General features: G+C 34.9%; 2 protein-coding genes across 2 annotated transcripts; both read left to right on the plus strand.

The window, feature by feature from the left end:
- The first annotated feature begins 2,707 nt into the window (after positions 1-2,707).
- LOC147079360 (DENN domain-containing protein 1B-like) lies at positions 2,708-6,756 on the plus strand. Its single transcript, XM_085947983.1, has 10 exons — positions 2,708-2,905; positions 3,000-3,158; positions 3,639-3,776; positions 3,927-4,095; positions 4,497-4,754; positions 5,044-5,145; positions 5,502-5,614; positions 5,857-5,965; positions 6,083-6,226; positions 6,479-6,756. The coding sequence occupies exons 1-10, from the start codon at positions 2,889-2,891 to the stop codon at positions 6,617-6,619; spliced, it is 1,350 nt and encodes a 449-aa protein (XP_085804109.1). The 5' UTR covers positions 2,708-2,888; the 3' UTR covers positions 6,620-6,756.
- Positions 6,757-10,506: 3,750 nt separating this feature from the next.
- LOC147079361 (DENN domain-containing protein 1B-like) lies at positions 10,507-15,575 on the plus strand. Its single transcript, XM_085949039.1, has 12 exons — positions 10,507-10,704; positions 10,799-10,957; positions 11,438-11,575; positions 11,726-11,894; positions 12,297-12,554; positions 12,844-12,945; positions 13,302-13,414; positions 13,657-13,765; positions 13,883-14,026; positions 14,249-14,319; positions 14,716-14,962; positions 15,301-15,575. Exons 1-12 carry the CDS (start codon positions 10,688-10,690, stop codon positions 15,439-15,441), a joined length of 1,668 nt encoding a protein of 555 aa, XP_085805165.1. The 5' UTR covers positions 10,507-10,687; the 3' UTR covers positions 15,442-15,575.

Consider the following 15,575-nt stretch of genomic DNA (forward strand, 5'->3'; position numbering starts at 1 on the left):
TTGTACTGATCTTAGCATATAACACCTTGGGACAATCATCTTTATTTGAATATTTCTTTATAAATAAAACACTATATAAGTACATTTATTTTACACATATTTATTGGAAATTTGTTTAGAACTTAAAATAGGTAAGGGCACTGTGGTCAAAATAAATTTATATGTAAGTACTTAATGTTATATTGGAATTTCAGGTTCAAAATCTAATATTTGAGAATTGTAGCCATATACATCCTCGGTAATATTTGATGAACCCGTAAGATTTTCAATAGTGTATTTTTGCATCACTTGGAATTAAATGCATGATGATTTTCAAATCATCTAATTTTGGAAGAGCAATTGCTTTTCCTTCTGGCCATAGTGCAGTAAATAGACTTAATAAATTGTCAGTCGACACACCTCTACGCTGTATATTTACTGCCACGAAATCCTTTTCAAAACTATTGCTCTTGATATAAATTAAATATGGGTTTTTCTTTATCAGCTTTATCGCTCTTATTTTGAGCCAATTTATTTTTTGGCCATTGGTATCGACTTTTCTATTCACAATATGTTTTTCAAGATCTTTACTACCCTTGAAATCAACGCTTTTCATTTACGTAACAATCAAAGGATTTTTACATAATTGCGGCAATTTTTCATTATGTTTATATATTCGAATGGAGTGTATATTCGTTGCTGGTGTTTGAGACTGCATTCAATATCACCAAAATCTTTGTCGTTGGGCAGATAGCTATGTCCACTACACAAAAATTTTAGTGTTACTGTATTGAGGGACGGCTTTGATCCAAGTAATGCCTTAAGCATGAGAGTAATCTTGGTTCTGCCCCCCACATGAGTCTGACCATAAAATTAAATCTTTAACTGCTGAAGATATGTGACTTGAATGCTTTAATATGCTTGACCCAACCTCTTGAGAACCTCTTCCTGCAATGCCTTCTAACCACACATAGCAGAAACTTTTCTGTTGTTTTCCACTATGGATGTCTAAATTATAAAGCCATAGTTGGCGTTTATAAAATATGATATTAGTGGAAATTCTCGGTAAGGGAAGGGTCTTTTGCATATCAAATGTAGACATTCTATGTCGTCTCTGTTTTTTGCAGTAAGCAAATTTAATTTTAGCAAATCTTGCGCATTTTTTGCTAAAGCCTGGTGTTTCTCTTTTTCTGTGATAAGTTGTGCTTTTTCCGAACCATCTCTTACGTTACCGATGTTCACCTTAAATGTATCGCAAACGTTACACGTATCTTTTTTTAGCGTTTTTGTTTTTAGGTTGAATTAAGCATAAAATATCTGTTTATAGATAGCAAAGGTTACAGGATTATTAACTTCCGTTTTGAACATAGCATACATTTTTGCCAATGTCATGTCAGGTGGTAGAAAATTGCTTTCCGTGTCTCCACGGCAGTAATGTGAGGTATATTTTGGAAGCATATTAATTTGTTTAATGACAGCATTCACTTTTTCTTACCCCTTTGATCCAATAGTTCCTTACGGCCTGAAATTTTCTGAAGAGCAGTGTTAATTTATTCTGGTAGGAGTTATATTGATTGTTTTGCAAAACATCACTCGGTATACTTACTTTTTTTTTTGTTGAGAGTATAAACCCTGGAGAATTGTCTTTTTGTAGAATTTCTACCATAACACCGTTTTTTGGATGTTTCAGTCACAAGGGTAGTGATGAATGTTGTTTGTAAATTATAAGAACCTAATTCTCAAAAACGTTTGAATTCGAATTTACATTCTTCTTCGGTAATTTGTTCATTGCATTTCATTATACAATGACAATAGGTAAAAATAAATAAATTCTTTGCCTGATTTGAGTACACCTTTATAGTCACAATACGGCTTATTAGCATTTCTGTTCAACTTCGATGTCGTCTTTGATTGCCAAATTAATATTTTGGCTTCGGACCTCTTTTGGGACGACTGCTAAATATTTGTGACGAATTTTCAAGAGATGAGGAATTGACATCATTTGTATCCATGGAAACGGTCTGCATTATCTAGGCTTGGAGAAATAACTCTCTATTATAAAATCGTATCGTATCATATCTCTATCGAAAAATAATCTATTAATTTTAAAACTCCTAACACGTCCAAGTAACATGGATTACATACATGCGAAGATTTGTAAGACTCCTAACAAGTCCAACCCACATGGACGTATTCTGACAATATTAAAATTATAGTTTTGTCTAATTGCAATAAAAAATCAGGATACGTCCAAACCACATGAACGTTTTCTCGATATTATTTTTCGTAAATTGTTAGTATGTGGGTTAGAAAAAACGTCGATAACTTTTCTGGGTGTATATTTCCGGTTGGACGTTTTCGCCATATTAAAATATTGATGTTTTTGAAGGATTATACGTAATAAAATGAAAATTCTCAATTTGTGGGTTGAATGTTTTCTGCTTAACTACATCCAATTATTATTACCAATTTTATAGAATAAAAGTTACCGACCTCCAACTCCAATATCTCTTACATCTTATTATAATATTGTAATCAATTCGATGTAATATTTAAAATCGTGTGTTTTAAATATATTCCACATTGGATTTTTAATTTAAATTATAACCTATACGATTTTATTTATTACAGCGAAATTATAAAAATATAATATTATTATCATTAATACTTGAATTTTTTACGTTCAGCCAGTGATTTCACTTTCTACGTTGGCATCCGTGTGGCGGCCATTGTAAATTCGTCGGTGGTGGGGTGACGCTTGACACTTCATATTAGGAATAGGTTAGGAAATTTGACGTTATTGTGAAATAACATTGTAGTCGACCGTTTTATTACATTATTTTACATTGGTTTGGTGATAATTGCTGAGAAAATTGTGAACATTGTATTGTGAGCCACATATCTTCAGTATGGGTTCGCGTAAAAGGTGATTATTTATCCAATAAAAGTGCGTAACGTGAACGATAATATCTGCCGCTAGACCGCATACTTCATAATCAAATATTTCCTTTAATTTTCAGAGAAATCGTCCATAGGTACTTCGAATATTATTGCGAGATTGCTCCGCCGTCATCTCAGACTTCGGAGCCCACAATTGTGTATAAATTTCCAACCTCCAGCGAAAATGATGATCTCGTGAAAAGTGCGGTTAAGTTTGTCTTCCCTTTCGAATTTGAAAGGTAAATAAATACTTTTATCGTGGATTATCTTATTCGATACGATCGTGAATCGGTGTTTTCTGCAATCGAATGTTTGAAAGTATTATATTATTATATCGTTATTCTATTAATTTCAAATACATACCGGGATGTCAATCTCGAAGATTTAAATGGCCAATTTAGCGTTGATCAGAGTCATGTCGGTACATATTGTATTTTATTAAAGGTAAACATGCATAACGATTGAAAAAATACTGTACTTTATCACTATAATATGTATGATTGCTGTGTTTCTTTCATGCATAATGTTGTTTTTGAATTCCGTCATTGAACATAACCTCACTTTTTGGTTTGTTTTTTTTAAATACTTTGGGATGAGTTTCATGTATGTACCTGTTCATGTGTTTTGTATTGCATTGGGTTTTCCTTGCTTCTGCATAGGCCACATAATATGAAGGTTTATGATTTGTGTGTATCAATATTTTAATTACAAATTTTCAGGAATCTCATACAGCATTTCTCCTTCGTTCTAACGGACGCGGATGCCAAATTTACATATGGATATTGCAGGCACGATCCGCACGTCGACAATGCCACAGTATTCCTCTCGTATATCGAAAATCATGATGAGTTTTACAAGTAAGTTCACTTCACACCATGATTATTTCAGAAGCCGTTATAAATCTCAACTTCTGTGTCCTACTTTGATATATGAATGTTTTGTTACTGTTGAATTTATTAATGATTTACCTATTGAAATATTTGCATTATTTGTATTATTCTTTTCAGGTATTTGGATGTGATTGCTTCGAGGAATGGCTCGGACCCCGCCGATTTGGCTACACCTAGCAGGGAATACGAAGGAGAAACATTTCAGCTCAATCACTACCTGAGGGACATCCGGGCCACAGCCGTTGATAATTATATACCACATGAACTCCCTCGCATTCCGGGAAATGTGAGAACGTTAATTATTACCATATTATGATGTCACTGACTGTGATTACTGGTTAATTAATATTTATCTTGGCGAAATTGCATCTGCGATATTTCATCATTAATGTTCTTGTCTCTAAATATAGCGTTAGCGATTATATTGACATGGACTCGTGAATTAAATTATTACTGTATTGGCTCCTGTATGGTTTATGATTGTTGATTATATCAAATATCATAAATTTTCGCAAAAAATATATGAGAAATAATTGAATATGAGCGCTTGTTCATGTTTATCATGACCGTTTGATTATTTTATTGCATTACGATTAACGATGCGAGTTGTATTTATGTTATTATACGATTCCCTTGGATGTTATTAACATTCACTGTACCTTCGGAAATTCCTTTAATTCTTAACAGCGAAACCTGACAGACTACTTCGATGCGGTGGATTCGCGAGCCATGGTCGGGATGCTGGGAGCTCTTCTCCACGAGCGACGTATCATTGTGAAGTCGAAGAATCCAACTCGCCTCTCGGCTTGCGTTCAGGCAGCGAATGATCTTCTATATCCCCTTGTTTGGCAGCACATTTTTATTCCTATCCTGCCCGAGTCTTTGGTCGATTATCTTTCGGCCCCCATGCCGTTCCTCATTGGCGTTTCGGAAGCCATGTACTCGGTACGTATGTAATTTAATTACTCGTGTATACATCTGTCCAAAGCGTTTATTAATTAATTACATTAGGCTTATCTTATTTGAATAACGTGTAACCTCACTCTGTACGTAGCTAAATAATTAATTTATTAATCGGTAGTATGTTCGGAAAACATTTTATAATATCTTTTACTGTCTTTATCTCGTTAGAATTCATTCAGAAAGGCATTTATTTTTTTGCGGTTAATATTCGTAATAGATAAAATTACTTTATAAAATGTTTTCTATACCATTTTTACTGTATACTTTCCAGTGGTTGTCGCCGCTTGAAATTGGCGAAGTTGTCTTGCTGGATGCTGATAGGAGTATCTTTATAACACCGTTCGATGATCTGTCTTTGCTGCCAGTTGATATGGTGAGTTCTCCTCAATGTGGCGTACAAACGCAATCCGATGGAAAACGTGTGGTATTCTCATTTAATCTGTCGCATCAGGAGGAAACTCGCCCTCTCCGACCTGATGAAATACCAATAGTTATTCTACTTTTCATCATCTTTGGAATTAAATTTCGTGGCAATCGATTTATTGTAGTATCAACACTTTCTCGTAGAGCCCTACTTGCCTATATGGATGAATTTTATTCACATGCTGCCCATTCTTGAATCTTGAGACCAATTTCATCAGATTGCTTCAGGAGCTCGTCTTGTACTTCATGATAGCATTATATGATTTCCTATTTTTATGTTTAAATATATTATGGTTTGGTTTCTAGCAATTTTCATTGCACCGCAGCATCAAGCTTCCGGAGCCTGGAGAAGATACAGTCTCGAGAGCTTTTCTGAAGACTATTGTGCAAATCATCGGAGGATACAAAGCTTCCATCAAGTGAATATGATTTTTTTTTTAAATGTCATTATCAGTTCTTTACATAGTTAAATCTCTATCTGAATAGGAAATTTTATGCATAAATCTGTCGATTCAGTGTGCTATTATGATATTTTCCCGAGAGTTTGAGCGAACGGCCGATTGTCGTCAAAGATACTCTTGCGATGCCTCCAAATATTGCATAACACATCTTCCGTTTCTTATTCAGTCTGAAGTTGTATACCTTTTCCATTGTTTTTCAGGTATAATGAAGGAAATTTAATCTTCGACGGAGATCTTTTCGTCCGCGGTTCCAAGAATTCTACCCGCAATTTCAGAAAACAACTGTTAATGACGCAAAAATTCCAACAGGTATTATTATAATAAATATATATTTTACTTCTGTCTGGAATTGGTCCATTGTTTTTTGTATACTAAAAATTAGGGCCGTTCCACTTGTGTTCACACATTCTGTATTTTGATTTTCAGTTTATCGATGAGCGTCTGGCCCGTATCGTCGATGGCAACACTCACTCCGATGAATTCGAATATGAATACGCCATTTGGGAGTCCGCACAGAACTTGTCCGGTGGCAAACGACTATCAGCGGCCGTAGACACAGCGGTAGAATCGGTAAGTTTGCAAATGCCAATGCTTTTTATAAGTTAATCCGCACGTGTTCAGTACATTAATGCATCACTTTCCACAGAGACTTTCAATACTCGATGATTAACTATGCGTGGCTAATGTGATTCTAATCTAATAACCTAATGTCAATTAAAAGATATTCCGCTTCAAAATTTTGCACTGCAACACTTCATCTAGAATATTATTTTTGCCAGATCTATAGAAATGTCTTAACACTTCATACTCTTCGGTTTGCAGCCCAGCAGAGAGGCCTCGAATCTCACCCGAGATGATGATCAGTCCACACCTGCGAGGCAGCGAGATACAGACCTTTTGAGAAAGTACGGAATAGAATTTGACAAATTGAAAATATCCCGCGACGACCACCACTTCGATTAGACCCATCGCACACTTCAGAATGAAATCGGCTCACATGATCTTTAACAATTCCAGTGATTTATGATTAATTTCCTATTACTGATTTTAAGATGTTTGTTTTTATTATTCCAGTGTTAAGTTGCCAATGTGTTGTTATATTTAATATTCCCGGAGCGTTTGTTCCTTACTGAAACTGCAGTCACTATGTTTTCTGCCGGAAGATTTTTTGTCTTTGAACGGTATTTCTAATTTGTTTCAGAATATTAAGAAAATGGGAATTTGTTCTATTTATTATGTAGTTGTAGGTCTCGTAAGAAAATGACTGATATGTAAATTCACAAATTAGCAAATATGTCTGCTTCGATTTCGGTCGACAGTGCAGCTTTTTGTCTTATTCAAGCTATACCAGCTAACAAAGTATTGTTTAAGTACTTACATAAAAAGATTCAAATTCATATTATATTTACATTTTTCGAGATTATTTATTTACAGTTATTTAATAATTATTATAACCAAAGTTTATATGATATAGGGGTGAAAAGAAATTAAAAGCACAAATAAGACTGTACGGCTGTGATTTAGGAACTTGGTAAAATATGAAATATTTAAGGATTTCAGGCAACTTTCGGGCATTTCTAACTGAATTCTGAAATTGTAGAAAATTTAAATAATATTACTCCCACGATTTTTATAAATACTACTTAATATTAGGCCGCAACACGGCTTACACGATCTCCCGATATTCTATTGATTTCTGATGAATTCCATTCTAATTTATAATTTATTATATTATTATGTTGTATTGTATACAAGAATCTTTGCTCAATATTATAATGAATTTGTTATTGTTATTATTGGATTTCCAAACATGGTGTTGAAATTATCAATATTTGTAGAAACTATAGTCACTATGCTATAGCTATAGGTATTTCTGCTCGGAGATTTTTTGTTTCTGAACGGTGTACTAATTTGTTTTGAAGTAAAAAATAGGAATTCAATCAATATACATACCTACGTGGTGAGTTTAAGAATGTTGATCTTGTTCTATTAATTAATGCATTTTGCATACTATACTATACAACTCTTTTTCCAATGAAGTGCCATAATGTAATTATTATAGATCTCGATAGAGAACGAAGGACTGATAATGTATCAATGAAAAAATTAATATAAGTACATTGTATTAGGTAGCCAGTAAATAAACGTACTTCCATTTCCAAGATATATTATTAAATTTATTTATATTCAGTTATTCTTATTTAATCTATACCAAAGTAATGTTCATTTAGAAGAGTAACATTTAACGTTCTTTTCTCTTGTTGTGTTATTTAATATTAAATAATAATAATACTCACGTTTGATGACTGTGATTTAGTAACTTAGTAAAAAAATATAATTATGAACAAAACAATAAATTGAACTGATAGATTTAGAGAAATAGCAGTATTCTGCTATTTCTTGACGTGTCAATGCGACTGTTTTTGAGCTTCGTAAAATCAAATCACTAGAAATATTGATGCGTATTAGTATTTAATCATTACTATGTACATATAACCGATTAGTAAGACCTACGGGCTGCTATCTCACTCCTAATAATTATAAAACATATCTAGTTTGTGTCGCTAGTCTGAGTTGCGATAAATAATAAAGAAATGGCTTCACATTGGAGCAATTATTTTGTCTTATATTTAAGACGGTCGTTGAGTCAATTAAAGACAATGAAATTTGCACTTGTGCTGCATTATATGAATGCCTCTACGGATATGGGTTTACCGAGTGTTTATTTGAAACATTTTGTTAATTGTCGATTTATGATAATTTTTTGTTGAAACTTACCAAAAGTATTAAAAATCATTATGATCAAATATATTGTTTTATTTACGAGTATCCATATTATGTATTGTCTACAAACACACATAAACATACTTTTACAATTTATTAACCCATAGAGCTCGGCAGAAGAAATTTTCGTGTAGACTTTTATTATCGACTATTTTATACCACATTATTTTATATGATCAAGGCATATTTGTCTTTACTATTCAGGTCATAGTTATTTACCTCTTTTGCATTAGCAACAGCTAAGCTGAGAGTCAAACAATTACACAAACACACGCATCTTTCTTCTTCGGCCACATCATCGGGTTGCTGGCAGAAATCGGTAACTAACATTTCGCCGTTTGTGAGATATTGCGATTTGAAAATTTGAAGTTCATCCCAAATCAATCAATAAAAGAACACGACGAGTGAAATATTAAAAAAAAAATCTTCATTTTATTCCTTAAATGTATTTATTTATAAAAAGTATATATATCACCTTTTTACCATACATTTCAACAAGAAATAAAAATTTGGTTGTACTTACCAACTCTTACTTGATACTAATTCTACCTGCCAACTTTTGCTTGTTAGTAATTGTACTAAAAAGTAACTAACTGTGCATACTTATTCACTCCCGCATCATAGTAATTGACATTAATTTTCAGCCATTTGACTGTTTGACCGTTCTCATCTTTATTCCGATTTTTAATAATATTTTTGGATAATCCAGATAAGTCTAACATATCAGAATATGTGAGTGGTTGTACATCGAACGGCTTAGCATTCTTTCGATTTCTTGAGGATCAATAATTACAGTTTTATACCACATTATTTTATATGATCAAGGCATATTTGTCTTTCCTATTCAGGTCATAGTTATTTACCTCTGTTGCATTAGCAACATCAGGACAGGTGCTATTACACAAGACGTTGGTTTTCTTCGCGTTGATTTTCAAACCAACGCGAGAGGAGTTGTTATGCAACCTGTCGATTGTCTCTTGAATGCCCTCGGTTGAGTTGTCGAATAAGACAGCGTATTCCAGGTCGCACAGCTTCACTGTGGGGGTAACAGGTATGCCTCGGTCGGGTGGTATTGACTTCCGTAGTATGAAGTCAAAGAGAAACGGTGCAAGGACACAACCCTGTCCGACTCCGGTCGTGACCCCGAGCCATTCCGTGACAGTGTCTCCAATTCTGACACAGCATTCGCTATTCTCGTGCAGACTTTTGATTATGGCAATGATCTTGGGAGGGATCCCGTTTGCTCCCAGTAACATCCAGAGGGAGGGGCGGTGCGGACTGTCGAAAGCCTTCACATAATCCACAAAGCAGCAAGCCATCGGACTGTTCAGCTCATGGCTCTGCTGGAGAAACATCGAAGGTTGTGGATTTGGTCTGCACGCGCTCGATCAGGTAGAAACTCGGCCTGGTTTTTCCTGAGGACGTGGAATATCGGGTCCCTTATTCTTATCCAGAGGATGTTTGCCAAAATCTTTCCCGGAACACTGAGTAGCGTAATGCCTCGGTAATTGTCGCAGCTCAGAGGGTCACCTTTTTTATGAAGTGTGATGATTTCACCGTTCACCCAGTCCCTTGGACAGCGTTAAGTTAGTTAGCTTAGGTTTTCATTCTTGAATTTTGCTAAAATCAGCTATGAAAATTGAATTAATCTTACTATTGAATCTAATAAAATTGGAGACCATATGGTATACGGTCATCTCTTTCCGATAAGAAAGCTCACAGCGAACTGTATTGGATTGCAAATAATATTCAATAAATTAAAATATGCGATTACATTAAGTGAAAAATAATATTATCATTTATACTTGAACATTTTCATGATCAAAATGTTCGTGTAATATTGATAATATATTTTTTATTATAATATTGTAATCAATTCGATGTAATATTTAAAATCGTGTGTTCTAAATATATTCCACATTGGATTTAATTTAAATTATAACCTATACGATTTTATTTATTACAGCGAAATTATAAAAATATAATAATATTATTATCATTAATACTTGAATTTTTTACGTTCAGCCAGTGATTTCACTTTCTACGTTGGCATCCGTGTGGCGGCCATTGTAAATTCGTCGGTGGTGGGGTGACGCTTGACACTTGATATTAGGAATAGGTTAGGAAATTTGACGTTATTGTGAAATAACATTGTAGTCGACCGTTTTATTACATTATTTTACATTGGTTTGGTGATAATTGCTGAGAAAATTGTGAACATTGTATTGTGAGCCACATATCTTCAGTATGGGTTCGCGTAAAAGGTGATTATTTATCCAATAAAAGTGCGTAACGTGAACGATAATATCTGCCGCTAGACCGCATACTTCATAATCATTTATTTCCTTTAATTTTCAGAGAAGTCGTCCACAGGTACTTCGAATATTATTGCGAGATTGCTCCGCCGTCATCTCAGACTTCGGAGCCCACAATTGTGTATAAATTTCCAACCTCCAGCGAAAATGATGATCTCGTGAAAAGTGCGGTTAAGTTTGTCTTCCCTTTCGAATTTGAAAGGTAAATAAATACTTTTATCGTGGATTATCTTATTCGATACGATCGTGAATCGGTGTTTTCTGCAATCGAATGTTTGAAAGTATTATATTATTATATCGTTATTCTATTAATTTCAAATACATACCGGGATGTCAATCTCGAAGATTTAAATGGCCAATTTAGCGTTGATCAGAGTCATGTCGGTACATATTGTATTTTATTAAAGGTAAACATGCATAACGATTGAAAAAATACTGTACTTTATCACTATAATATGTATGATTGCTGTGTTTCTTTCATGCATAATGTTGTTTTTGAATTCCGTCATTGAACATAACCTCACTTTTTGGTTTGTTTTTTTTAAATACTTTGGGATGAGTATCATGTATGTACCTGTTCATGTGTTTTGTATTGCATTGGGTTTTCCTTGCTTCTGCATAGGCCACATAATATGAAGGTTTATGATTTGTGTGTATCAATATTTTAATTACAAATTTTCAGGAATCTCATACAGCATTTCTCCTTCGTTCTAACGGACGCGGATGCCAAATTTACATATGGATATTGCAGGCACGATCCGCACGTCGACAATGCCACAGTATTCCTCTCGTATATCGAAAATCATGATGAGTTTTACAAGTAAGTTCACTTCACACCATGATTATTTCAGAAGCCGTTATAAATCTCAACTTCTGTGTCCTACTTTGATATATGAATGTTTTGTTACTGTTGAATTTATTAATGATTTACCTATTGAAATATTTGCATTATTTGTATTATTCTTTTCAGGTATTTGGATGTGATTGCTTCGAGGAATGGCTCGGACCCCGCCGATTTGGCTACACCTAGCAGGGAATACGAAGGAGAAACATTTCAGCTCAATCACTACCTGAGGGACATCCGGGCCACAGCCGTTGATAATTATATACCACATGAACTCCCTCGCATTCCGGGAAATGTGAGAACGTTAATTATTACCATATTATGATGTCACCGACTGTGATTACTGGTTAATTAATATTTATCTTGGCGAAATTGCATCTGCGATATTTCATCATTAATGTTCTTGTCTCTAAATATAGCGTTAGCGATTATATTGACATGGACTCGTGAATTAAATTATTACTGTATTGGCTTTGGTATTGGTTTATGATTGTTGATTATATCAAATATCATAAATTTTCGCAAAAAATATATGAGAAATAATTGAATATGAGCGCTTGTTCATGTTTATCATGACCGTTTGATTATTTTATTGCATTACGATTAACGATGCGAGTTGTATTTATGTTATTATACGATTCCCTTGGATGTTATTAACATTCACTGTACCTTCGGAAATTCCTTTAATTCTTAACAGCGAAACCTGACAGACTACTTCGATGCGGTGGATTCGCGAGCCATGGTCGGGATGCTGGGAGCTCTTCTCCACGAGCGACGTATCATTGTGAAGTCGAAGAATCCAACTCGCCTCTCGGCTTGCGTTCAGGCAGCGAATGATCTTCTATATCCCCTTGTTTGGCAGCACATTTTTATTCCTATCCTGCCCGAGTCTTTGGTCGATTATCTTTCGGCCCCCATGCCGTTCCTCATTGGCGTTTCGGAAGCCATGTACTCGGTACGTATGTAATTTAATTACTCGTGTATACATCTGTCCAAAGCGTTTATTAATTAATTACATTAGGTTTATCTTATTTGAATAACGTGTAACCTCACTCTGTACGTAGCTAAATAATTAATTTATTAATCGGTAGTATGTTCGGAAAACATTTTATAATATCTTTTACTGTCTTTATCTCGTTAGAATTCATTCAGAAAGGCATTTATTTTTTTGCGGTTAATATTCGTAATAGATAAAATTACTTTATAAAATGTTTTCTATACCATTTTTACTGTATACTTTCCAGTGGTTGTCGCCGCTTGAAATTGGCGAAGTTGTCTTGCTGGATGCTGATAGGAGTATCTTTATAACACCGTTCGATGATCTGTCTTTGCTGCCAGTTGATATGGTGAGTTCTCCTCAATGTGGCGTACAAACGCAATCCGATGGAAAACGTGTGGTATTCTCATTTAATCTGTCGCATCAGGAGGAAACTCGCCCTCTCCGACCTGATGAAATACCAATAGTTATTCTACTTTTCATCATCTTTGGAATTAAATTTTGTGGCAATCGATTTATTGTAGTATCAACACTTTCTCGTAGAGCCCTACTTGCCTATATGGATGAATTTTATTCACATGCTGCCCATTCTTGAATCTTGAGACCAATTTCATCAGATTGCTTCAGGAGCTCGTCTTGTACTTCATGATAGCATTATATGATTTCCTATTTTTATGTTTAAATATATTATGGTTTGGTTTCTAGCAATTTTCATTGCACCGCAGCATCAAGCTTCCGGAGCCTGGAGAAGATACAGTCTCGAGAGCTTTTCTGAAGACTATTGTGCAAATCATCGGAGGATACAAAGCTTCCATCAAGTGAATATGATTTTTTTTTTAAATGTCATTATCAGTTCTTTACATAGTTAAATCTCTATCTGAATAGGAAATTTTATGCATAAATCTGTCGATTCAGTGTGCTATTATGATATTTTCCCGAGAGTTTGAGCGAACGGCCGATTGTCGTCAAAGATACTCTTGCGATGCCTCCAAATATTGCATAACACATCTTCCGTTTCTTATTCAGTCTGAAGTTGTATACCTTTTCCATTGTTTTTCAGGTATAATGAAGGAAATTTAATCTTCGACGGAGATCTTTTCGTCCGCGGTTCCAAGAATTCTACCCGCAATTTCAGAAAACAACTGTTAATGACGCAAAAATTCCAACAGGTATTATTATAATAAATATATATTTTACTTCTGTCTGGAATTGGTCCATTGTTTTTTGTATACTAAAAATTAGGGCCGTTCCACTTGTGTTCACACATTCTGTATTTTGATTTTCAGTTTATCGATGAGCGTCTGGCCCGTATCGTCGATGGCAACACTCACTCCGATGAATTCGAATATGAATACGCCATTTGGGAGTCCGCACAGAACTTGTCCGGTGGCAAACGACTATCAGCGGCCGTAGACACAGCGGTAGAATCGGTAAGTTTGCAAATGCCAATGCTTTTTATAAGTTAATCCGCACGTGTTCAGTACATTAATGCATCACTTTCCACAGAGACTTTCAATACTCGATGATTAACTATGCGTGGCTAATGTGATTCTAATCTGATAGATTCAGTCTGCGAGTCCGGTGCACGCTGAAACTAATAATTCTACTGCGATTGTTTGTTATTTAATGTTTAAATGAATTTCTTTTTATAGGTTCGCCAAGGCGGTCGTGAGGTCATGCAAGCCATCCAATCCAAATTAAGAATGAAGAAGAATACAACCAGGTAATTGATATCACACTTTACAATCAAATATGCAATCATAATATCAATGTAAAATCGATGTTAAATCAATATCGCAAAATGCCAAGATCCACACTGATCATGAAGAGGTCGACATCCAGGTAGTTGATTGTGATCAATACACTTTACAGCAGACACGGGCAATATCCTTGAGATAACCCCACCCCACTGAGAGAACAGGAATGTTTTCCAATAAAACTATTTCGAGTCATATATACATCTAATTACACCTACTAACCTCTTCACTTTAACGTCTGACAAGCGGGAAACTAGTGAAAAATGGGTGATAGCAATAATTACGGATGTTGCGGGCTAATTTATAAAAATACAACAGATTAACATCAATTCACAGAGATAAATTTATATCTTTCTTTGCAGACCATCTTCTCGCCTCTCTGAGAATGTCGATTTCGATGCCTTGAATACCTTCCAGATGCTTGACTTTCCCGGAACGTCATCCAATCCAGATGTCACCCAATCGCTGGATGTTCAGGGAGCATCTTCGGACTCCTTGACACACTCACTGGATTTTGCCACAATTTTCACACAGAATTCTCCTAACTCAAGTCTTGGATTGTCATGTGGGTCTTCGCCTCTGCGGCTTTCTCCCCAACCCGTGCCAATGGTAAATATTATAATATATTATCTATTAATTTTAGTCATAATCGAAAATGTTGAAAACAAACATTCTTCTATAGAGATGGAGCCTAAATGTATGAAATTGAAGCAAAAATTGGACCTCTGGTCTACTGATGCAGGTGACTTCGCATACTGAAAAGTCCACCCACCGATTTATGTTTTAATTTGAATATAGAAAAGCATGTTTTCTGAAATTTGCAATTGCCCTAATGTCAATTAAAAGATATTCCGCTTCAAAATTTTGCACTGCAACACTTCATCTAGAATATTATTTTTGCCAGATCTATAGAAATGTCTTAACACTTCATACTCTTCGGTTTGCAGCCCAGCAGAGAGGCCTCGAATCTCACCCGAGATGATGATCAGTCCACACCTGCGAGGCAGCGAGATACAGACCTTTTGAGAAAGTACGGAATAGAATTTGACAAATTGAAAATATCCCGCGACGACCACCACTTCGATTAGACCCATCGCACACTTCAGAATGAAATCGGCTCACATGATCTTTAACAATTCCAGTGATTTATGATTAATTTCCTATTACTGATTTTAAGATGTTTGTTTTTATTATTCCAGTGTTAAGTTGGCAATGTGTTGTT

The sequence above is a fragment of the Rhyacophila brunnea genome, unplaced genomic scaffold (assembly GCF_057557595.1).
Source record: "Rhyacophila brunnea isolate RB1 unplaced genomic scaffold, BYU_Rbru_1.0 scaffold_1, whole genome shotgun sequence".
Taxonomy (NCBI): Eukaryota; Metazoa; Arthropoda; class Insecta; order Trichoptera; family Rhyacophilidae; genus Rhyacophila; species Rhyacophila brunnea.

Coding starts and splice junctions, on each gene's coding strand:
- LOC147079360 (XM_085947983.1), top strand. Junction 3,159..3,638: donor TTCCCTTTCGAATTTGAAAG/GTAAATAAATAC, acceptor ACAAATTTTCAG/GAATCTCATACAGCATTTCT. Junction 5,615..5,856: donor GGATACAAAGCTTCCATCAA/GTGAATATGATT, acceptor ATTGTTTTTCAG/GTATAATGAAGGAAATTTAA.
- LOC147079361 (XM_085949039.1), top strand. Junction 11,895..12,296: donor TCCCTCGCATTCCGGGAAAT/GTGAGAACGTTA, acceptor AATTCTTAACAG/CGAAACCTGACAGACTACTT. Junction 12,946..13,301: donor CTTTGCTGCCAGTTGATATG/GTGAGTTCTCCT, acceptor TTTGGTTTCTAG/CAATTTTCATTGCACCGCAG.